Raw genomic sequence first — 22271 nt, 5'->3', positions numbered from 1 at the left:
GAAAAGCTGGGAAAGGCTAAAGACACCAGGTGGCAAACAAAACCCAACAGGAATTCACCTAAAAACACCACATCCCATGAGCCGCAGGCCAGTCTGCTGACTTTTTCCAGCCTGACCCACTAGCTTTGCTTGCTGGGGGCCGGCAGGGTGACCAAAGCCCCTTGGAGAAGGCGCAGCCGGCTGGGGAAGGGGGCGAGGGCGCTCGCCTGTGACCTGGGAGACCCGGGGGCAAGGCCCAAATGCTCAGAGGAGCTGGGCTGATGGGAAAGCGGAGCTAACCCGCCTCCCCGAGTGAGGAGCCGCGTCGTGGGAGAAGCCCTTCCAGCCGCACGGTGCTGGCCAGCCCGGGGCTCGGGTTAGTGGAAGGCCCTGGCTCAGGGTCGAGTGAGTGGAAGTGTGCAGTGCAGCCCTGGCCTCTGTCGTGCTGTGCCAGGGAGACAGCACCGCCGGCCTCCCCTGATGTCCAGGCTGGGCAGGTCGCAGGCAGGAAGCTGGTACATGCAGGTCATTGTCAAATGTCCAGGAACAGTGACCAGGACGGAGGCAGGTAACAGATGCTGATAAAAACGGGCAAAATTCCACTGCTCTGGTGATCGGCCAAGATCATTTCTCATTGAAACAGACAATTCTGGAGAAAACAACGGGTTGGCTGGTTTGTTTTTTAACCCGGTTTGGGAACAAGGAATGTTTGCCCAGCTCTGCTCTGTGGCTTCATCTAGGTTTCCTGGACAGGGGGTGTGTGTGTGGGGGGGGGTGGGGGTGGATGTGGGGGGGGTGAGTGTGGGGGGGGTGGGAGGGGGGCAGGGTTGTAGGGGGGTGTTCCATGGCTCTGTCTCCATCGAGGGCTGTGTCCCGGGCGAGGTTTACCAGTCACCTCTGCGGTACCAGAGCGGGGCCATTAGCCCAGCCAGAGAGGCTCCGGCGTTGAGGCCCAGAGCGGAGCTGGGGCTGTGGGCACCGTTCCACGTGCCTCAGACAAACGGCACGAGACGCAGCTCTGCGTTTTCCAGTGACCTCAACTTCTGCAGCCTCCGCATCCAGCGCCAGCACTAGGGGCCGCGCACCGACGTGCCAGGGATTCTGGGTGCCCAGGGCACCATTCTCAGCGCCCGGCAATCTCTGCCAGTCATCCCCATGAGGAGCCCAAAGCCACTGAGGAGCAATGGTCTCAAGTTGCAGTGGGGGAGGTTTAGGTTGGATATTAGGAAAAACTTTCTCCCTAGGAGGGTGGTGAAGCACTGGAATGGGTTACCGAGGGAGGTGGTGGAATCTCCTTCCTTAGAGGTTTTTAAGGTCAGGCTTGATTTAGTTGGGGCTGGTCCTGCTTTGAGCAGGGGGCTGGACTAGAACCTCCCGACGTCCCTTCCAGCCCTAAGATTCTGTGGCTCTATGATTCTGTGGCACGCTCGGGTCCCACCCTGCTGCCCTCTGCACCAGCTTCCTTTAATCCCATTGGGCATCTCCACTCACTGCAGTGCCTGGGACCCCGAGCGACCCCCGCTGGGGATCTGCCCCGCAGGCGCCGACGGACAGCCGCACGCTGGCAGGGCCCCTGGCATGGAGGTATGACTTGGGCGTGGACACCCCGGCAGGTGACTGCGTGAGGGGAGCATCGGGGATCCCTTCCTGCCAGCCGAGGGGCTGGGCCTTGCATGTCACAGCCTCCGGCTCTGGAACGGCAGCTTGTTCTGGAGGGGCGGCCGCGCGGCTCTTGGACAACTGGGCTCTGGAGAGTCCCGGACACACAAGGTTGAGGTGCCCGGGTGCAGCACGAGATGCTGGCAGGTTCTCAGCACCCCCGACCGGAGCCAGGGGTGGGCAGGGGTTGCAGTGAGATGGAGCAGCAGCAGCTGGGCACATTCCAAAGCTGAATTTGCCGTCTGCAGACCCCGTGCTCGCAGCTGTTCTGCGACCTTGTGCTGCTGGCATGAACCCCAAAGCAGGCCCCACTTCTGGGGGGGGCGGTTCCCGATGCTGCTGGGACCCAGCCGCACGGCCCCGGTGAGTCCCATGGAGCAGGAGCCATGCCGGCCGGAGGCAGCCGTGCGCCAGGGAGGGCGGCTGGAGGCATTCAATCCACCCGCAAAGCAGCACTGGCCCCGGCAGACAGACAGACCCCTGCTCAGCTGCCTGGGCCTGGCGGGGGATGTGGAGCTCCCCTGCGGACGGCTGCCCACGTCTGTGTGCTGCACACGGGCCCTAGGCCTGCCCTGGCTCCTACCCACCGAGCCCTTGATCTCTGGGCCAGGGAACTGGGCGCTGGGCTACCCAGCGAACAGAGCGGACGAGCCAAGAGCCCGTCTATCTCCAGGCACAGACGGGGCCATTATCCATGTGTTACCGACGCGGCCCTGACGCACGCAGGGACCCGGACAGCCGGGAATCGAACCCAGCCCCGCCTCTGATCCCGAGGGCCCCCCTTCCGAAGCCTCCCCCAGCCCCAGCCCCAGCCCCAGCCCCACGGGGAGGTACCTGCCGTTCAGGTGGTCCCGACACAACTGCACCTCGGATGCGCTGGGGTGGTCCCCCTCCACCAGCTGCTGCACGGTCTCATTCACGTCCAGGATGCGCCCCATGACGCTGTTCATCTCCTGGTCCAGGCTCTCAAACCTGCCCAAGGCACACAGGGGCTCGTGGATAGAACAGAATCGTACGAGGCGTTCAGAACCCAGGCGTCCTGGCTCCCAGCCCTTCTCTCCAGAGCTGGGACTGGAACCCAGGCGTCCTGGCTCCCCGTCCTTCCCCCCAGAGCTGGGAATGGAACCCAGGCGTCCTGGCTCCCAGCCCTTCCCCCCAAAGCTGGGAATGGAACCCAGGCGTCCTGGCTCCCCGCCCTTCCCCCCAGAGCTTGGAATGAAACCCAGGCATCCTGGCTCCCAACCCTTCCCTCCAGAGCTGGGAATGGAACCCAGGCGCCCTGGCTCCCCGCCCTTCCCCCCAGAGCTGGGAATGAAACCCAGGCGTCTGGCTCCCCGCCCTTCCCCCCAGAGCTGGGAATGGAACCCAGGCGTCCTGGCTCCCAATCCTTCCCTCCAGAGCTGGGAATGGAACCCAGGCGTCCTGTCTCCCAGCCCTTCCCCCCAGAGCTGGGAATGGAACCCAGGCGTCTGGCTCCCCGCCCTTCCCTCTAGAGCTGGGAATGGAACCCAGGCGCCCTGGCTCCCCGCCCTTCCCCCCAGAGCTGGGAATGGAACCCAGGTGTCCTGGCTCCCAGCCCTTCCCCCCAGAGCTGGGAATGGAACCCAGGCATCCTGGCTCCCAGCCCTTCCCCCCAGAGCTGGGAATGAAACCCAGGCGTCCTGGCTCCCAATCCTTCCCTCCAGAGCTGGGAATGGAACCCAGGCGTCTGGCTCCCCGCCCTTCCCCCCAGAGCTGGGAATGGAACCCAGGCATCCTGGCTCCCAGCCCTTCCCCCCAGAGCTGGGAATGGAACCCAGGCGTCCTGGCTCCCAGCCCTTCCCCCCAAAGCTGGGAATGGAACCCAGGCGTCTGGCTCCCCGCCCTTCCCCCCAGAGCTGGGAATGGAACCCAGGTGTCCTGGCTCCCCGCCCTTCCCCCCAGAGCTGGGAATGGAACCCAGGCGTCCTGGCTCCCCGCCCTTCCCCCCAGAGCTGGGAATGGAACCCAGGCGTCCTGGCTCCCAGCCCCCCGGCTCTGGGTCCCAGCCAGGAACAGAATCGCGGGGCACCAGACCTGTGCTGCACCACTTCCACGTCCTCCAGCTCCTGTGGCACGTGCATCCCGGAGAGCCACTGCTCCTTCTCGTCCAGCCAGCCCTCGCAGGCGCGGACCTCGCCGAACATGCGGTACACGGCCAGGGCGTCCTGCAGCCACTGGTGCCGCAGCACGGCCACCTCGGCCACCTCCCCGTAGAGCTGCTCCACCTCCACGATGCGGATCTGCACGTCCAGCACCTGGTGGTGCTGGGGGGCCAGCCGGGCCAGCTGGGCGCGCAGGGCCAGCACGGGCGCCCGGTGCCGCTCCAGCTCGTGCACCATGGCCGCGTGCTTGCGGAGCAGCGCCTGGCTGGAGTACTCGTCGTGCCCGAAGTCGTCGCTGGAGGCCAGGCGGTAGGTGTCCTGCAGCCAGGCCAGCAGGTCGTCCGTCTCCGCACTGAACTGGTAGAAGCTCAGAGCCTCCTGCAGCTTCTGCTGGTGCGTTCCCGTCACCTCCTCCAGGTTCTTCCAGCGCTGCTGCACCTCCCGCAGCTTCTCCTGCAGCTGGGCCGCGCCGGGGCGCTGGGTGGCCAGCAGCTGCGCCCCCTTCTTCACGGCCTGGTGCAGCAGGGCCCGGCGCCCGCCCAGCTCCCCCAGCATCAGCTTGTGCTGCCCGCTCAGCTGCAGCACGCTGCTCAGGTCCTTGCCGCACGGCTTGGAGGCCAGGATCTGCTCCTTCTCCCGCACCCAGGCCTCCGCCTCCTCCAGCTCCTGGAAGAAGGCCCATAGCTGGCGGGAGGCCTCCAGCTCCGTGCGCCGCTGGGCCGCCCGCTGGCACAGCTCCTCCAGGCACGTCTGCACGTGGGTCACACGGTTGCGGATGATCTGGGGGTCGCAGGGCTGGTAACCTGGGGCAGGGGAGCAGGAGAGACACCGGGGCCATCTCTTAGCCGCTGATTGCTGCTGGGGGAAAGACCTGCACTGCCAGGGTCCTGGTTCCAGGCCCCCGATCTAACCATTAGCCCTCATTCCTCCCCCAGAGCTGGGAGAGAACCCAGGGGTCCTGGCTCCCAGCCCTCTGCTCTAACCACTAGACCCCACTCCTCCTCCAGAGCTGGGAGAGAAACCAGGGGTCCTGGCTCACAGCCCCCCCTGCTGTAACCACCAGCCCCCACTCCCCTCCCAGAGCCGGGGAGAGAACCCAGGAGTCCTGGCTCCCTGCCCACCTGCTCTAACCACTAGCCCCCACTCCCCTCCCCAGTACAGCCCGCGTCTGTTCTGAAAATTGTCTGCCTGCCCCCAGACCTTGTTGGGAGCCGGGTGCCCATGGCTTTGCACAGGAATGTCTCCCATGGTGCCTTGTGCACTCAGTCCCTGGCCTGGCCTGTTGGCTACAGACCTGGAGAACCCAGGAGTCCTGGCTCCCAGCCCCCCTACAGCCCACCTGGGCCTGCAAGTTCTCTGCAGAGGGCGTCTGTCCTCAGATGTCTCATCTGGCTACAGGAGCCAAAGTCTGGGCACCACTGGTCAGGGGCGGTTCTAGGCATTTTGCTGCCCCAAGCACGACAGGCAGGCTGCCTTCGGCGCGGGAGGTCCCTCGTCCCGCGGATTCGGCGGCAGCCTGCGGGAGGTCTGACGAAGCCGCAGGATCAGCGGACCCTCCACAGGCTGCAACCGGCAGAGCGCCCCCCGCGGCTTGCCGCCCCAGGCACATGCTTGGAGTGCTGGTGCCTGGAGCTGCCCCTGCCGCTGGCGATGGGACCAGTGGCTGGGATGAGCTGCCATCACTCAGACCCATGCAAAGCGCAGCCCAGCCCCACCGACGCTCAGCCCCCACCGCAGGAGTCGGGAGACCCTGCCCCAGCCCGCACTTACCCTCCAGCTCGCAGAACTTCAGGGCGGCCTGGTTGAGCGCCTGCACCCGCTCGTTCTGGGCAGCCACGTCGGCCTCCAGCAAGGCGTGTTTCTGCAGCAGGTCCTCCACCTCCAGCAGGTGCTTCCCCACCTCCCTCGACAGCAGCGGGGCCTGGCGGGACGAAAGGCGGGCGAAGCCGTCACCATTGGGCTGGGATCCAGCTGCGAGCGACCCCAGGCAGGGGCTGCCTCTCTGTTACGTACAGCGCCTGGCACCACGGGGCCCCGCTCCTTGGCTCAGCCTCCGAGGCCCCTATCATAACCCTGCAGGAAGTTACTGGCCTGGCACGATTCTCCTCTCCCAAGGGCCTGATGGGGTGACTCTGTCTAGCAGCAGCCAGGGGCAACTGGGGTTGGTTTGGCAGCCAGGGCATCAGGCCTGTGCTCAGGCTTGTGGCCAGGGGTTTGAGCTGGGAGTCAGGCCAGCCAGTGGCCTGGGACTAGGGGCGGATGGGCCGGTGCTTGGGTTGGCTGCCCAGTCAGGGCTCAGGGTAGCGGGGGCGGGCCAAGGCTGAGTCTCGGGGCAGTGGGGCTGGGCATGCTGGGGAGGTTCAGCCTGGACTCCTCTGGCCGTGGGGGGCTTGGAGCTCCGGTGGGCAGGGCGGTTAGGGTTGCCAGGTGCCCAGTTTTCACCCAAACGCCTGGTTGAAAAGGGTTCCTGGTGGTTCCCGTCAGCACCGCTGCTAATAGTCCGGTCGGTGGCTCCAGGGCTAAGGCAGGTTCCCTGCCTGCTCTGGTTCCATGTGATGCCCAGCTGAGATCAGGGCGCCATTGGGCCGGGTGCTGCCCAGACCCCGACCGAGATCAGGGCCCTGTCGAGCCGGGCATTGCCCAGACCCCGGCCAAGACCAGGGCCCCATCGCGCAAGGCGCCGCCCAGACCCTGACCAAGATCAGGGCCCCGTTGCGCCAGGCGCTGCACAGACACAGGGTGAGACAGCCCCTGCCTCCAGAAACTCGCCGTCTGAGCAGACAGTGGAAGGAAACTGAGGCCCAGCAAGGGTGAGGGACGAGCCCAAGGTCCCCCCACAGGCAGCAGCAGTTCCCAGCCCAGTGCCCCAGCTGCTGGCCCCCACTGCATTTCTGCCCACAGCAGCCTCTCCCCACCTCTCTGGACCAGGCCCCCGTGTCACGACAGAGCGAAGCCCCAGGGCCCCCGGGCCCAAGCTGAGACCAGCCAAGTGGGTGTCCATGGAGCAGACGGCACTAAACCCAGGCACAGCCAGGGAGACCAGCTGCAGATCGCAGCCGTCCTGCTGTGGCACTGGGACAGGCGCCAGCCCAAACCCGTCCCTCACCCTTCCCCCAGGCCTCAGGCACCAGTTCACACCAGAGCCTTCGCTCCCCCAGGTTGTGGGCACTGGTTTAAACTGGGCCCAGCCTCCCCAGGCCGCAAGCAGGCTACCCACCCCCTCCCCGCCCACCTGCATCTCCTCCATCCAGTCGATCATGTAAACCATCTCCTGGAAGATGATCTGCAGGGCCAGGCTCTGCTCCAGGCGGGCCCTCCGGGCAGCCACCAGCTCGGTCAGCAGCCCCCACTGGCGCAGGATGCTGCCCTTCTGGGCGCTGACGCGCCGCACGTCGTAGTAACCCTCGGCTTCCAGGGCCAGCGCCAGCTCCACCACCACCTGGATGCGCTCCTTGTAGGACGAGACGTCCGCCTCAATGGCCTCGTGCTTCTTCATGGCCGCCTCCACCGCCGGCAGGTCGTAGCCGAAGTTGTCCTGGGGGCGGCGGGAGCGTGAAAGAGAACACAAGAGCGGCCAGACCAGGTCAGACCAAAGGTCCATCCAGCCCAGTGTCCTGTCCTCTGAGAGTGGCCAGTGCCAAGTGCCCAGAGGGAATGAACAGAGCAGGGGATCAGCAAGCGACCCATCCCCTGTCGCCCATTCCCAGCTTCCGGCAAACAGAGGCTGGGGACACCGTCCCTGCCAGCCTGGCTAGTAGCCACTGATGGGCCTGTCCTCCAGGAATCTATCTAGCTCCTCTTTGAACCCTGTTATGGTCTTGGCCTTCACAGCATCCCCTGGCAGGGAGTTCCACAGGCTGACTGTGCGCTGGGGGAAGAAATACTGCCCTTTGTATGTGTTATACCTGCTGCCTGTTAACGTCATTGGGTGACCCCTAGTTCTTGTGTTAGGAGAAGGAGTAAATAACACTTCCTGATTTACTTTCTCCACATGTCACGATTTTATAGACCTCTATCCCATCCCCCCTTAGCCATCTCTTTTCCACACTGAACAGCCCGTCTGATTAATCTCTCCTCATATGGAAACTGTTCTATGCCCCTAATCATTTCTGTTGCCCTTTTCTGAACCTTTTCCAATTTCAATAGATCTTTCTGAGACGGGGCGACCACATCTGCCCGCAGTATCAAGCTGTGGATGTACCATGGATTTATACAGGGGTAACATGATATTTTCTGTCCTATTATCTCTCCCTCTCCTAATGATTCCCAGCGCTGTGTTCGCTCCTTCGACGTCGCTGCACCTCGAGTGGGTGTTTGCAGAGACCTCTCCCCAGGGACTCCAAGATCTCTGCTGAATGGGAACAGCTCATTCAGCCCCCATCATTGTATATGTAGGGCTGGGATTAGGGTTTCCAATGTGCATCACTTTGCACCTCCCCACACTGAATTTCCTCTGCCATTTTGTGGCCCAGTCACCCAGTTCTGTGAGATGCTTTTGTAGCTCTTCGCAGTCTGCCTGGGACTTAACTACCTTGAGCAGTTTTGTATCATCTGCAAATTTTGCCACCTCACTGTTTCCCCCTTGTGACAAAGTGGGGGGTTTTCTTGTTTTCTGTGTTTCCCAGGGGGTTGCATGCAGAGGGGGTGGGACTCGGTGTCCCCGGGTGTTACTGGTTTAACGAGGGGAGGGGAGAGGGAGTTTGTTGGGACACAGGACTGGGGAGGGAACTGGGGACCCCAGTCGATGGCCTGGAAGATGGAGACCCCAGCGACCGGTGACCCAGAGACCCAGCTCAGAAGTCACAGCCGGTTCTGGCCAGTGGGGGACAATGGGCTGTGGGGAGAGACCCCGCTGACCTGACCAGCCGGCTCCAGCCAGAGGGGGGCTGAGAGGAGAGGAGACCCAGGCCATCCTGTTTATGACTCTGTTTACCTGGAGAGAAGCCAATGGACGGGGGGGCCTGGGGCCAAGGATATCGGAGGCCCAGCTGGGAAGCAGGGGGGCTCGGGGCTGGAGAGGGGGAGCAGGGAGAGCCCCCCTGGATGCAGGGGGACTGGGATGTGCTGGGCTGAGGGAGGCCAGGCCTGAGGCCGGAGAGTTTCCTGTGCTGGGTTCAACTCTCAATAAACCCTCCTGTGTTACGCTGGCGAAGAGTCACTCTGGGCTAGAGAACAGGGGAGTGGAGGCCCCGGGGGGGTCCAGAGTGAGGGGACTCCCTGGGGGGGCCACGGCAGAGACAGACGTGCTGAGGCTCACAAAGGTGCAGCTCCAGGAGGTGGAGGGGCCTGACCCCGAGAGAGAGTGGCCCCCCGAGAAGGGCTGTTGCACTGAAGGGGCACCCCCCACCATGGACCATACGGGGCCTTGATCTGAGTCCGTGACACCCCTTTTTCCAGATCACTTATGATTACGTTGAATAGGACTGGGCCCAGTACAGACCTCTGGGGGACACCACTATTTACCTCTCTCCATTCTGAAAATTGACCGGTTATTCCTGCCCTCTGTTTCCTGTCTTTTAACCAGTTACTGATCCATGAGAGGATCCTCTTATCCCATGAGGGGCCAGCAGAGGCATGAGAGGCATACCCGGGCTGCTGGGTATGTGTGTGCATGAGAGAGGGGCCAACCACCAGCCCCACTTCCCTCCCAGAGCCAGGGAGAGAACCCAGGAGTCCTGGCTCCCAACTCCCTGCTCTAAGCACCAGCCCCACTCCCCTCCCAGAGCCATGAGAGAACCCAAGAGTCCTGGCTCTCAACGCCCCTGTGCTCTAGCTACTAGACCCCACTCCTGCTCCACCCAGGCCTGGCACTGCCCGAGGGGCAGTAAGGTCAGGGCTGCTTTGTGTCCCGTTTGTCTCTGGTGCCATTGGGTTCAGCTGGATGGACGAGGTTCTGATGAGTTCAGCAAGAGTCCTAAGTCAGAGTCCTGCACTTAGGACGGAAGAATCCCATGCACTGCTACAGTTTAGTCGATCATTTTCTCAGGCCAAAAGGCTGCTGGAAATGTATAAAAACCCTGGGCCACGATCCTGCTTCATCTCAGATCTGCTTTGGGTTTTAAGAGGGGGAAACCTTAAGCCACAAGGATTGAGATCCCCAGTCACTGACTGGAGCCACCCTGAATAAGGGCATTGGACTGTAACCTCTGGACAGTTTCTAAAAGGACTTTTGGCAACTACAAGCTCCTCTCTGCTGTGTCTGAACCTCAAGAATTGAATTCATGTCTGTCTGTTCATTGATCTTTTAACCAACTCTCTCTCTTTTTTTTTGTAATACATTTTAGCTTAGTTAATAAGAACTGGCTCTAAGCGTGTATTGTGGGTAAGATCTAAGTTATAATTGGATCTGGGTGTGTGGCTGATCCTTTGGGGTTGGAAAAACCTTTTCTTTTATGTGATGAGAGAAGATTTCCAGTAACCATCATCATATCTGACATGTGTGTCTGGACAGAGGCCTGAGGCTGGGCACTGGAAGGGAACTGCAGGGTTTGGATTCTGAGGAACCAGGGAAGTGCTACAGAAGCTGTTATGCGCTGGCTGGTAAATCTCAGTATTGGAAGATCCACCAGCGTTTGGGGTTTGTCTGCCCCGTTTTGTTTGCAGTTCACACTAATTGAGTGACCTCAGAGGGCTCCCACGGGCAGCACGATCACAAAGGCTAATGGCGATTTGGGCTGTATAAGTAGGGGCATTGCCAGCAGATCGAGGGACGTGATCATTCCCCTCTATTCGACATTGGTGAGGCCTCATCTGGAGTACTGTGTCCAGTTTTGGGCCCCCCACTACAAGAAGGATGTGAAAAAATTGGAAAGAGTCCAGTGGAGGGCAACAAAAATGATTAGGGGGCTGGAGCCCATGACTTCTGAGGAGGGGCTGAGGGAACAGGGATTGTTTAGTTTTCAGAAGAGAAGAGTGAGGGGGGATTTGATAGCTGCTTTCAACTACCTGAAGGGGGGTTCCAAAGAGGATGGAGCTCAGCTGTTCTCAGTGGTACCAGATGACAGAACAAGGAGCAATGGTCTCAAGTTGCAGTGGGGGAGGTCTAGGTTGGATATTAGGAAAAACTTTTTCCCTAGGAGGGTGGTGAAGCACGGGAATGGGTTCCCTAGGGAGGTGGTGGAATCTCCTTCCTTAGAGGTTTTTAAGGCCCAGCTTGACAAAGCCCTGGCTGGGATGATTTAGTTGGGGTTGGTCCTGCTTTGAGCAGGGGGTTGGACTAGAACCTCCCGAGGTCCCTTCCACCCCGGAGATTCTAGGATCGCCCGTGGGCCCCGGGGGCTGGGTGGGAGGCTGGGGAGAAGCCGGGTGGGACCTCACCTGCGCCACCAGCCGCTGGTTCTCGCCGAGCCAGGCCTCCCGCATGCCGGCCTTGTGGTCGAAGCGCTGGGCCAGCAGCTCCAGCTTCTCCTGCCGGATGAGCTCATTGTGCAGCGACACCTCCTGCTTGTGCTCCACCCTCTCCAGCCGGGTCCAGGCCTGGGGGCAGTGCGGGGCTCAGAGGGGCCGGGGCAGCGCTCCCCTGGGGGGCTGGGGGGCAGCCAGGGCCGGGTTCTCCACGCTCTGGGGGCCTGGGCTGGCCTGGGGGCGGCTTGTGGGCACCATCCTGCCCAGAGCTCGCGAGGGGCCTCGCTCCCAGGCCCCGAAGTCCCAGTGGACGCAGACAAGACTGGTGCAGGGCACCAGTGGGGCAGAGACCGCAGGGGGGTGGGTCTGTTTGAACCCCCTGACCCCTCTGCATGGCTCCATCCCCCCCGGCTCCCCTGTCTCCCCATGGCTCCTCACTCCCCATAGCCACCCCATGGCTCCCCCATCCCCCCATGGCTCCTCACCCCCCATTGCCCCCCCACATCTCCCCCATCCCCCCACGGCTCCTCACCCCCCATTGCCCCCCCACATCTCCCCTGTCCCCCCCACGGCTCCCGCACACCCCCTCAGCTCCCCTGCACAGCCCCATCCCCCCACAGCTCCCTCCCCCACGGCTGCACCTTGTTGATGTCCGCGATGCCCCGGCCCTCGCTGGGCACGTAGAGTTTGCGGCCCTGGGCGCGCAGCCTGCTCTGGATGCTGAACAGCCGGACCTCCAGGTTCCCCTTCTCCTGGAACCTGCCAAGGGAGCTGGGCTCAGCGTCACGCCCCCGGCCATCCCCTCCCACCCGCCATCGCTCCCCCCATGGTCACCCCCCGGCCATCCCCTCCCACCTGCCATCCCCTCCCACCCACCATCGCTCCCCCTATGGTCACCCCCCGGCCATCCCCTCCCACCCACCATCGCTCCCCCCATGGTCACCCCCCGGCCATCCCCTCCCACCTGCCATCCCCTCCCACCCACCATCGCTCCCCCCCATGGTCATCCCCCTGGCCATCCCCTCCCACCTGCCATCCCCTCCCACCCACCATCGCTCCCCCCCATGGTCACCCCCCGGCCATCCCGTCCAACCTGCCATCGCTCCCCCCATGGTCACCCCCCTGGCCATCCCCTCCCACCTGCCATCCCCTCCCACCCACCATCGCTCCCCCCCATGGTCACCCCCCCGGGCCATCCCCTCCCACCCGCCATCGCTCCCCCCATGGTCACCCCCCGGCCATCCCCTCCCACCTGCCATCCCCTCCCACCCACCATCGCTCCCCCTATGGTCACCCCCCAGCCATCCCCTCCCACCTGCCATCCCCTCCCACCCACCATCGCTTCCCCCCCATGGTCACCCCCCGGCCATCCCCTCCCACCCACCATCGCTCCCCCCCATGGTCACCCCCCGGCCATCCCCTCCCACCTGCCATCCCCTCCCACCCACCATCGCTCCCCCTATGGTCACCCCCCAGCCATCCCCTCCCACCTGCCATCCCCTCCCACCCACCATCGCTTCCCCCCCATGGTCACCCCCCGGCCATCCCCTCCCACCCACCATCGCTCCCCCCCATGGTCACCCCCCGGCCATCCCCTCCCACCTGCCATCCTCTCCCACCCACCATCGCTCCCCCTATGGTCACCCCCCGGCCATCCCCTCCCACCTGCCATCCCCTCCCACCCACCATCGCTTCCCCCCCATGGTCACCCCCCGGCCATCCCCTCCCACCCGCCATCGCTCCCCCCATGGTCACCCCCCGGCCATCCCCTCCCACCCACCATCGCTCCCCCCCATGGTCACCCCCCGGCCATCCCCTCCCACCTGCCATCCCCTCCCACCCACCATCGCTCCCCCTATGGTCACCCCCCGGCCATCCCCTCCCACCTGCCATCCCCTCCCACCCACCATCGCTTCCCCCCCATGGTCACCCCCCAGCCATCCCCTCCCACCCGCCATCGCTCCCCCCATGGTCACCCCCCGGCCATCCCCTCCCACCTGCCATCCCCTCCCACCCACCATCGCTCCCCCTATGGTCACCCCCCGGCCATCCCCTCCCACCTGCCATCCCCTCCCACCCACCATCGCTTCCCCCCCCATGGTCACCCCCCGGCCATCCCCTCCCACCCGCCATCGCTCCCCCCATGGTCACCCCCCGGCCATCCCCTCCCACCCACCATCGCTCCCCCCCATGGTCACCCCCCGGCCATCCCCTCCCACCCACCATCGCTACCCCCCATGGTCACCCCCCGGCCATCCCCTCCCACCCACCATCGCTCCCCCCCATGGTCACCCCCCGGCCATCCCCTCCCACCCACCATCGCTCCCCCCCATGGTCACCCCCCGGCCATCCCCTCCCACCCACCATCGCTACCCCCCATGGTCACCCCCCGGCCATCCCCTCCCACCCACCATCGCTCCCCCCCATGGTCACCCCCCGGCCATCCCCTCCCACCCACCATCGCTTCCCCCCCATGGTCACCCCCCGGTCATCCCCTCCCACCCGCCATCGCTCCCCCCATGGTCACCCCCCGGCCGTCCCTCCCCCCCCGCCATCGGTCCCCCCCCATTGTCACCCCCCGGCCATCCCCTCCCACCCGCCATCGCTCCCCCCATGGTCACCCCCCGGCCGTCCCTCCCCCCCCGCCATCGGTCTCCCCCCCATTGTCACCCCCCGGCCATCCCCTCCCACCCGCCATCGCTCCCCCCATGGTCACCCCCCGGCCATCCCCTCCCACCTGCCATCCCCTCCCACCCGCCATCGCTCCCCCCCATGGTCACCCCCCGGCCATCCCCTCCCACCCACCATCGCTCCCCCTATGGTCACCCCTCGGCCATCCCCTCCCACCTGCCATCCCCTCCCACCCACCATCGCTTCCCCCCCATGGTCACCCCCCGGCCATCCCCTCCCACCCGCCATCGCTCCCCCCATGGTCACCCCCCGGCCATCCCCTCCCACCCACCATCGCTCCCCCCCATGGTCACCCCCCGGCCATCCCCTCCCACCCACCATCGCTTCCCCCCCATGGTCACCCCCCGGCCATCCCCTCCCACCCGCCATCGCTCCCCCCATTGTCACCCCCCGGCCATCCCCTCCAACCTGCCATCGCTCCCACCCGCCATCGCTCCCCCCATGGCCACCCCCTGGCCATCCCCTCCCACCCACCATCGCTCCCCCCCATGGTCACCCCCCGGCCATCCCCTCCCACCCGCCATCGCTCCCCCCCAATGGTCACCCCCCGCCATCCCCTCCCACCCGCCATCGCTCCCCCCATGGTCACCCCCCGGCCATCCCCTCCCACCCACCATCGCTCCCCCCCATGGTCACCCCCCGGCCATCCCCTCCCACCCACCATCGCTTCCCCCCCATGGTCACCCCCCGGCCATCCCCTCCCACCCGCCATCGCTCCCCCCCATGGTCACCCCCCGGCCATCCCCTCCAACCTGCCATCGCTCCCACCCGCCATCGCTCCCCCCATGGCCACCCCCTGGCCATCCCCTCCCACCCACCATCGCTCCCCCCCATGGTCACCCCCCGGCCATCCCCTCCCACCCGCCATCGCTCCCCCCCAATGGTCACCCCCCGCCATCCCCTCCCACCCGCCATCGCTTCCCCCCCAATGGTCACCCCCCGCCATCCCCTCCCACCCGCCATCGCTTCCCCCCCAATGGTCACCCCCCGCCATCCCCTCCCACCCGCCATCGCTCCCCCCCGCCATCACCTCCCACCCGCCATCTCTCCCCCCCTCCATCACCTCCCACCTGCCATCGCTCCCCCCCCCATGGTCACCTCCCGCCATTGCTCCCCCTCCGCCATCACTTCCCACCCGCCATCGCTCCCCCCTCAGCCATGGTCACACACCCCCGGCCATCGCCAGAGCATCCCTTGGGGACTCCGTGACACCCCCTCCGCCATTGTGCCCCTCCCAGCCATGGTCCCCCCCGCCATTGCTTCCTCCACCCACAGCTTGTCATAGCCAGGCCCCCACCACCCTGGCCATGACTGCACCCTTCCCCACCCCACTAAGGGCACCAAGTGGGACAGGCTCTTCCCGGGGCCCGCTCTGCTCTGGGGGATTCCTGAGGGGGCCCAGGGGCAACTCGTGCCCGGACATCCCAGGAAAGTCTCAGCCCAAGGACTCCTGCAGCCCGCTGGGTATAGAGACCCCACTTCCAAAGCCACGTCCCACCACAGCTCCAGATTGGCTGCACCCGTTAGAATCTGGGGGGGAACACCCCCTGCGCAGCGCCCCCCTGCCCGGCTCCCACGCCATCGCCCCGCGCGTCGCAGGCAGCTGCTCACTTGACCGGCTTCTCCAGGGTGCAGAAGGTGGTGAAGGCCTGGAGCTGCTGCTGCACCCCGGCCAGGGAGTTGGCGAATTTCTGGTTGCTGATGATGCCGACGGTGCGCTCGATCCACGCCAGCAGCTCGGCCGCCAGCAGCTCGTACCGCTCCATGAGCTTCTCGATCTCCACCGCCTGGTCCAGCACCTGTGGGGAGGGCGGGGCGAGGTCATGGCAGGAGTAAACGGGCCCAGCAGCGGGCACCGGGGCGCCCCGTCTGCGGGGAACGCCGTCTCTGCATCCTGGTGCGGCCAGGCGAGTCAGGGTGGGACGGTCCCTCGGCTCTCCTGGGTTAACGGTGCTTTAGAACAGTGCAAGGGAAGGACTAGCCATGTCCCACTGCACCCGCAGAGCCCAAGGGGTGATCTACTCCAGTCTCAGTCGGTTCTCCCACCCCCTTTGCCGGAGCAGCCAGGCCCTGGCACTGCCTCTGCCTGCGGGGGGTAACTCTGTGCAGTGCCTGGCATAGCGGGACCCTGGGCTATGGCTGGGGTGCAACGGCAACACGAATTAACAAAGCAAACGCATTTCTAGAACCCTCATGAGCACTGCCCAGACCCCGGCCGCCCGATCGGGGCCCTGTCGGGCCGGACGTCACCCAGACCCTGGTCGAGATCGGGGCCCCGTCACACCAGGCGCTATACAGACACAGAGTGCCCCAACAAACTCACAGACCAGACAGGCAGAGTGTGTGTGGGGGGGGGATATTTCCCAATGTTCATGGTTCCACTTTCTCTTCCCTTGTGCGTGGCTGAAGCTCCCTGTAAAAACCCACCAGGCCGCTCCACCCTCCTTGGAATCTCTCCATTCTTCACCCCCAGCTGCAGGGCCTATGAGACAGGATGACGTGCCTGAGTCTGCAGAGAGCCTGTTGCTGGGAGCCCCCTCTTGAATCTGACCCCCCCCATCTGCCCTGAGTGTGAGTGACGCAGCGACGCTGCCTGGGTCTGCGGAGAGCCTGAGCACGTCGCTGGGTGGGGAGAGCTGCCCTGAGTGTGAGTGGTGCAGCGATGCTGCCTGGGTCTGCAGAGAGCCTGAGCACGTCGCTGGGTGGGGGGAGCTGCCCTGAGTGTGAGTGACGCAGCGACGCTGCCTGGGTCTGCAGAGAGCCTGAGCCCATCGCTGGGTGGGGGGAGCTGCCCCGAGTGTGAGTGACGCAGCGACACTGCCTGGGTCTGCAGGGAGCCTGAGCCTGTCGCTGGGAGAGGGGGAGCTGTCCCGAGTGTGAGTGACGCAGCGACGCTGCCTGGGTCTGCAGAGAGCCTGAGCCCGTCACTGGGTGGAGGGAGCTGCCCCGAGTGTGAGTGACGCTGCCTGGGTCTGCAGGGAGCCTGAGCCCGTCGCTGGGTCGGGGGAGCTGCCCTGAGTGTGAGTGACACAGTGACACTGCCTGGGTCTGCAGAGAGCCTGAGCCTGTCGCTGGGTGGGGGGAGCTGCCCCGAGTGTGAGTGACGCAGCGACGCTGCCTGGGTCTGCAGGGAGCCTGAGCCCATCGCTGGGTGGGGGGAGCTGCCCTGAGTGTGAGTGACGCTGCCGAGGTCTGCAGAGAGCCTGAGCCCATCGCTGGGTGGGGGGAGCTGCCCTGAGTGTGAGTGACGCTGCCGAGGTCTGCAGAGAGCCTGAGCCCATCGCTGGGTGGGGGGAGCTGCCATGACCGTGGCTGGCAGATCTGGGGACAGGCCCAGTCTCCTGCGGCACAGCCCGTTGGCCATGCTGCTGCTCTGGGAGTGGCCGCTGTACGGAGGGATCCGCTGACCATCCGGGACTAGAGGCACCAGGCGCTGGCTTCTCCTGGCCCCCCTGCTCCCCTGGCAGCTCAGACAGCCCGGGCACGGTGTGGTGCCCCCACCAGCATCTCTCCGCAGCCTTGCGGTCCTTTGCCGTGGCAGCCCTGTGCAGGGGCAGCTCGAGCCTGGGGCTGATGCCGATGCTGCAGAGGGACGGCTCAGATGGGCGTAGACGAGCAGCTGGCAGGACCCAGCTGTCAGCAGCGATCTCATCAGCAAGGCGCCTGAGGGGAGTGGGGGAGACACGCGAGTGCTGCTCCCAGGCACCCGGTCACAGAGCAGCTGGCACCTTCCCTGGGCACCACCCCGAGAGCGCCCCCTGCTGCCCACCACCAACCGAAGGCAAACGTTGCTCCTCAGGGGCTGTGCCCGCCTGGCTCACCCCTCAGCGTCGCTGGGCCAGCCACCACCCTGCCGGCCAGCCACCAGAGCTCTTCCAGGGTCAGCTCGGACCCCCCGTTATACCCTCGCCAGGTACAACCCAGCCCCACCTTGGGACCCTGCCCTCTGCATGGTCATTGGCACTAGTGCCACATGCAGGGGGGGCCTCTCAGACTCATTTCACACTAGCTTTGCACTAGTGTGAATAGCCGCACGAGGGGAGCTGGGCCCATTATGGGCACCAGCAGCTCCTGGGTACGCTTGGGGTCAAGCCAAAGTAACTCAGCGGAAGGGAGCGTGGGGGCAGATAGAGGCACAGGAAACGGAAACCCCGCGTCTACAGGCTCCAGTCCAATCAAAAATACAACCTCACCCACCTTGTCTCTCTTAAAAACCAGCAGATTTCCAGCTCACAGTCGGGAAGAAAAGCTCAAAACGTGACCCAAGTGTGAGCAACACAGCGACACTGCCAGAGTCTGCTGGGAGCCTGAGCCCATCGCTCTGGGGAGTGCAAACTGTCCTCTCCATCGCAACATGCTGTTAACTCCCAGCCCCACTGCCCCGGGACACAGCAGGGCCCCGATCTCGGGTCTGCGCAGCGCCCAGCACAGGAGGGGGGTCCCAATCTCAGCTGTCTCTACACTCTGCCACGGTGCACCAGGACCCGCACACGGCCGTACCCCTGTGCCAAACCGAGGACGTTATTGCAAATTAGGGACTGGCCCTTGTTAACATCTGACAAGGAATCGTGGTCCCCTGCACATGGGTCAGCGCCCTCTGTGGTTCCCCAGCAGGACCCATAAGTAACCGGCGAGCCCAGCGCCCCCTGGCAGCCACCCCGAAGGCACCCACCTTCCCAATCCTCTTCCCCTCCACTGCGAGGGCCTTCATTTTGGAGAAGTAGTGGTAGAAAGAGACCACATAGGTGATGATGGACTTCTCGTCCGGGCTCTCCATGTTCACGTCTGCCGGGGGAGGGACAGCACCGCTCAGCAGAGACATCAGATCCGCCGGCCAAGCACCCGATATCAGCGCGAGGGACTTAGCTGGCAGCTGTTCCCACAGCTCCGAGCACCTTGCCACCTGGACCGTATTTACCCCCCAGCCCCCAGGGAGGCCAGGCCAGGCCAATCTCCCTGGGTCACAGGTGGGGAACCAAGGCCCCAGGAGGCCACGTTACTATTGTTATTAGGTGTATTATGGGCATGCCCAGATGTCCCAGCCATGAACTCGCTCCCCAGCGCGCTAGGTGCTGTACAACATACTCCCTTCACCCAGCGAGCCCCGAGTCTAGGTGTAAGACAAGTGACAACAGGCCACCAGAGGAGCACAGGGCACGACCCAGCAATATCAGCCAGCATGGAGAGCAGGGCTCTCAGCCTCCCAGCACCAGCTGCTGTACGGCTCAGAGTGTGACCAGACCCAGGGCACAGGGGAAGGGAGTTGGCCACAGGCACTCCGCCGGTCAGGGGTCTCCGAGCCCCCACGGCTGTTCCACCCAGAGGTAGCTGCACCAGGAGACGTGGAGTTACCTTCCGGGTCCAGCAGCTTGGTCAGGCCCAGCTGCTGCTCAGCCACGTTGAAGGCCTGCTGCAGGTTGTAAGTAGCGTTGGATTTGCTGAGTTTGCTGAAGTCGATGATCTCTGGCCTGGGAATTCAACACAACACGAGAGACTTTCGGTGGGACGTGCGGGGCAGCAGGACAGACCCCCGGCTTAGAGCCATTTCTCCTGATCCCCCTCCCCTCCCGGAGCTGGGGACAGAACCCAGGAGTCCTGGCTCCTCCTCCCCACCCCAGCTCTAACCACCAGACCTCCCTCTCCCTCCCAGAGCTGGGGATAGAACCCAGGAGTCCTGGCTCCCGGCCCCCCCAGCTCTAACCACCAGACCCCCCCTTCCCTTCCAGAGCCGGGGATAGAACCCAGGAGTCCTGTGTCCCAGCCCCCCCACTCTAACCACTAGACCCCCCTGCCCTTCCAGAGCCAGGAACTCTTCAGTCCATTGCCCTGATGTATTCCAGAAAATCAGACCCAGGCTGGGAAGCTGCCAGCACATCAGAAACAACCCAAAAGACCTTGGAATCCGGACCCCCGCGCGGGGGGACCGGGGAGCGCCCAGCCCCCCACCACCCAGCAGGAGGCAGCCACTTGCACACCTGTGCCGGTGAATCAGGGCGTTGAAGGCCAGCCCGTCTCTCCAGCTGGTGGTGAAGTTCTGGATATTCACTTCCGGGTACCTGGAGAGGGGTCCGAAAGGCGGGGCAGGGAACGAGTCAATACAACCAGGCGCAGACCAACCATTCGACCGCCCCGTTCCACCTCGGCTCTGCTCGGGGACCAGACTCGCAGCAACCTTAGGACAGCCTGGGCCAGCCTCCATCTAGCCCAGATCCTGGCACCAGCTGCACTGGGGGATTCGGCCCGGGATTCTGGCACCAGCTGCACCGGTGGGATACGGCCCGGGATCCCGGAACCAGCTGCACCGGGGGGATATGGCCCAGGATCCCGGCACCAGCTGCACCGGGGGGATACGGCCCGGGATCCCGGAACCAGCTGCACCGGGAGGATACGGCCCGGGATCCCGGCACCAGCTGCACCGGGGGGATACGGCCCGGGATCCCGGCACCAGCTGCACCGGGGGGATACGGCCCGGGATCCCGGCACCAGCTGCACCGGGGGGATACGGCCCGGGATCCCGGCACCAGCTGCACCGGGGGGATACGCCCCGGGATCCCGGCACCAGCTGCACCGGGGGGATACGGCCCGGGATCCCGGCACCAGCTGCACCGGGGGGATAAGGCCCGGGATCCCGGCACCAGCTGCACCGCCCATCTGGTCCCTATGCCTGTCCAGTCCCTATGCCCACCTGGTCCCTACGCCTGCCCGGTCCCCACACCCAGTCCCTACACTCACCTGGTCCCTATGCATGACAAAGTGGAAAAGTGCTGGCTGTGTTCTGTGAATGCTGAGTGGGGAGTACTGACCTGGGAAGGTGGCAGGGTGTTGTGCTGGGACGGCGGGGCCTGCCTTGGGGAAGGGAGGATACATGAGCAGGTAACCTGAGACCCCAGGAGGGGGGTTGGAGGCCAGGTGACACCTCTGCCAGGGACCCTGGGCAAAGGACACAAAGACTGGGGGTGGAGCCGGGGGAGGCTGGGGGAGAGGCTGGGGGGAGTTTTCAGTTTGGAGCGGGCTGGGAAATGGAGAGGGGCCCCAATGGGTCTTGGGTTTCCCAACGGGGCTGTGGCCTCCCTGGGGCCCCAGATGGACCGAACTAAAGGGGCTCCTGTTGTCTGCACCTACAAGCTCTGGTCTGGACCGTGTTCCTGTCGTCTAAATAAACCTTCTGTGTTACTGGCTGGCTGAGAGTCATGTCTGACTGCAAAGTGGGGGGGCAGGACCCTGTGGCCCCCCCAGGACCCCACTGGGGCGGGCTCGCTGGGGGAAGCACATGGAGGGGCAGAGGATGCTGAATGCTCCAAGGAGAGACCCAGGAGGTGAAGCCGTGGGAGCTTCTTGCCCTGAACAAGTCTGCTCCAAGGGAGAGGAGGCTCCCCAAAGTCCTGCCTGGCTTGGTGGGGAGCAGCTCCAGAGCATCGCCCAGGGACTCTGTGACACTCTGCCCGCCCGGTCCCTATGCCTGCCCGGTCCCTACACCCTTGCAGTCCCGACGCCCACCCGGTCCCTATGCCACTGTCCCTAAGCCCGCCCAGTCCCTACACCCTCCCGGTCCCTACGCCCGGTTCCTCTGCCTGCCCCGTCCCTATGTCCATCCAGTCCCTATTCCTGCCCAGAGAACACCCGGTCCCTACACCCACCCAGTCCCTACGCATGCTGATCTAGGGACCAGCAGGCAGAACCCACCCTGCCAGGGAGCAAAGTGAGGCCCGAGGCACAGCTCAGGACCGCGCCAGGAGGGAAGTGAGGAGTCACAGCCCAGGGCCTGTCAGGTGCCCCAGGAGGGACGCCCCCTGAGAAGGCCAGCTGGGAGTCATGGGGGCACCTAGGCAGCTCCAGAGCCCCCCTCACCCTGCTGTCTTCATCTGGCACCAGAGCAGCAGCGCGTCCTTGGCCGAGCGGGTCTCCCTGTTGTCTTCTGTCTCGATTTTAATCACCTGGATCTGGGCGAGGGGGGAGGATGATTGACACGCGCCATGGAAACGCTCAGCCCTTCCCCGCCGGACACCTGGGTTCCACTGGCCGCTCCCCTTCCCTTGCTCCTCAAGTCCTGCTGGGGAATCCCCCTAAGACAGCACCTTGGGAGAACAGAGTGAGCTGCAGCTCCTCTGCTCCAGTGCTCCGCCTGGGGAGGAGCTCTGCGTGGGGTTAGCGGGTGTAGCTGGTCCTATGCCACCCGCCTGGCTGGGCGGGGGCGGTGCTTTGTGATCGATATGGGGATCACTTCGCCGTTGGGATGCAGCCACCTCTGGGGGGGACAGCAGCAGCTGTGTAACAGGCAGGGAGAGGCAGAGCGGAGTCGCCTGCCTTGGGGCGGGGCCGTCCCAGGGATCTGTCACTACCCCACGGCACCCGGCACCGCCTTTATGCTCCTGGGCTGCAGCTCCCAGCACTGCTGGCAGGGCAGAGCGCCCCCGTTGACCCCCCACACCGCTCCCTGCAGCACAGCGTCCCCTAGCGCCACCCCCACTCCCCGGA

General features: G+C 64.7%; 1 protein-coding gene across 7 annotated transcripts in view; it reads right to left on the bottom strand.

The window, feature by feature from the left end:
* The window catches only part of SPTBN4 (spectrin beta, non-erythrocytic 4), a 74316-nt gene that overhangs the window by 40266 nt on the left and 11779 nt on the right, over positions 1-22271 (bottom strand). For all 7 annotated transcript variants that reach the window (XM_050928320.1, XM_050928322.1, XM_050928323.1 and 4 more), the window contains exons 5-15: positions 21645-21736; positions 19772-19852; positions 19149-19264; positions 18469-18581; positions 15408-15595; positions 11747-11864; positions 11079-11237; positions 6994-7296; positions 5532-5682; positions 3694-4564; positions 2473-2610 (exon numbers count right to left, since the gene is read on the bottom strand). In XM_050928320.1, the coding sequence (XP_050784277.1) occupies positions 2473-2610; positions 3694-4564; positions 5532-5682; positions 6994-7296; positions 11079-11237; positions 11747-11864; positions 15408-15595; positions 18469-18581; positions 19149-19264; positions 19772-19852; positions 21645-21736 (2330 nt within the window). The remainder of the gene's footprint in view (positions 1-2472; positions 2611-3693; positions 4565-5531; positions 5683-6993; positions 7297-11078; positions 11238-11746; positions 11865-15407; positions 15596-18468; positions 18582-19148; positions 19265-19771; positions 19853-21644; positions 21737-22271) is intronic.

Source organism: Gopherus flavomarginatus, chromosome 18, assembly GCF_025201925.1.
Source record: "Gopherus flavomarginatus isolate rGopFla2 chromosome 18, rGopFla2.mat.asm, whole genome shotgun sequence".
Classification (NCBI taxonomy): Eukaryota; Metazoa; Chordata; order Testudines; family Testudinidae; genus Gopherus; species Gopherus flavomarginatus.
Note: the sequence above shows the minus strand (reverse complement) of the source record. Positions and strands in the feature narration are given on the sequence as shown.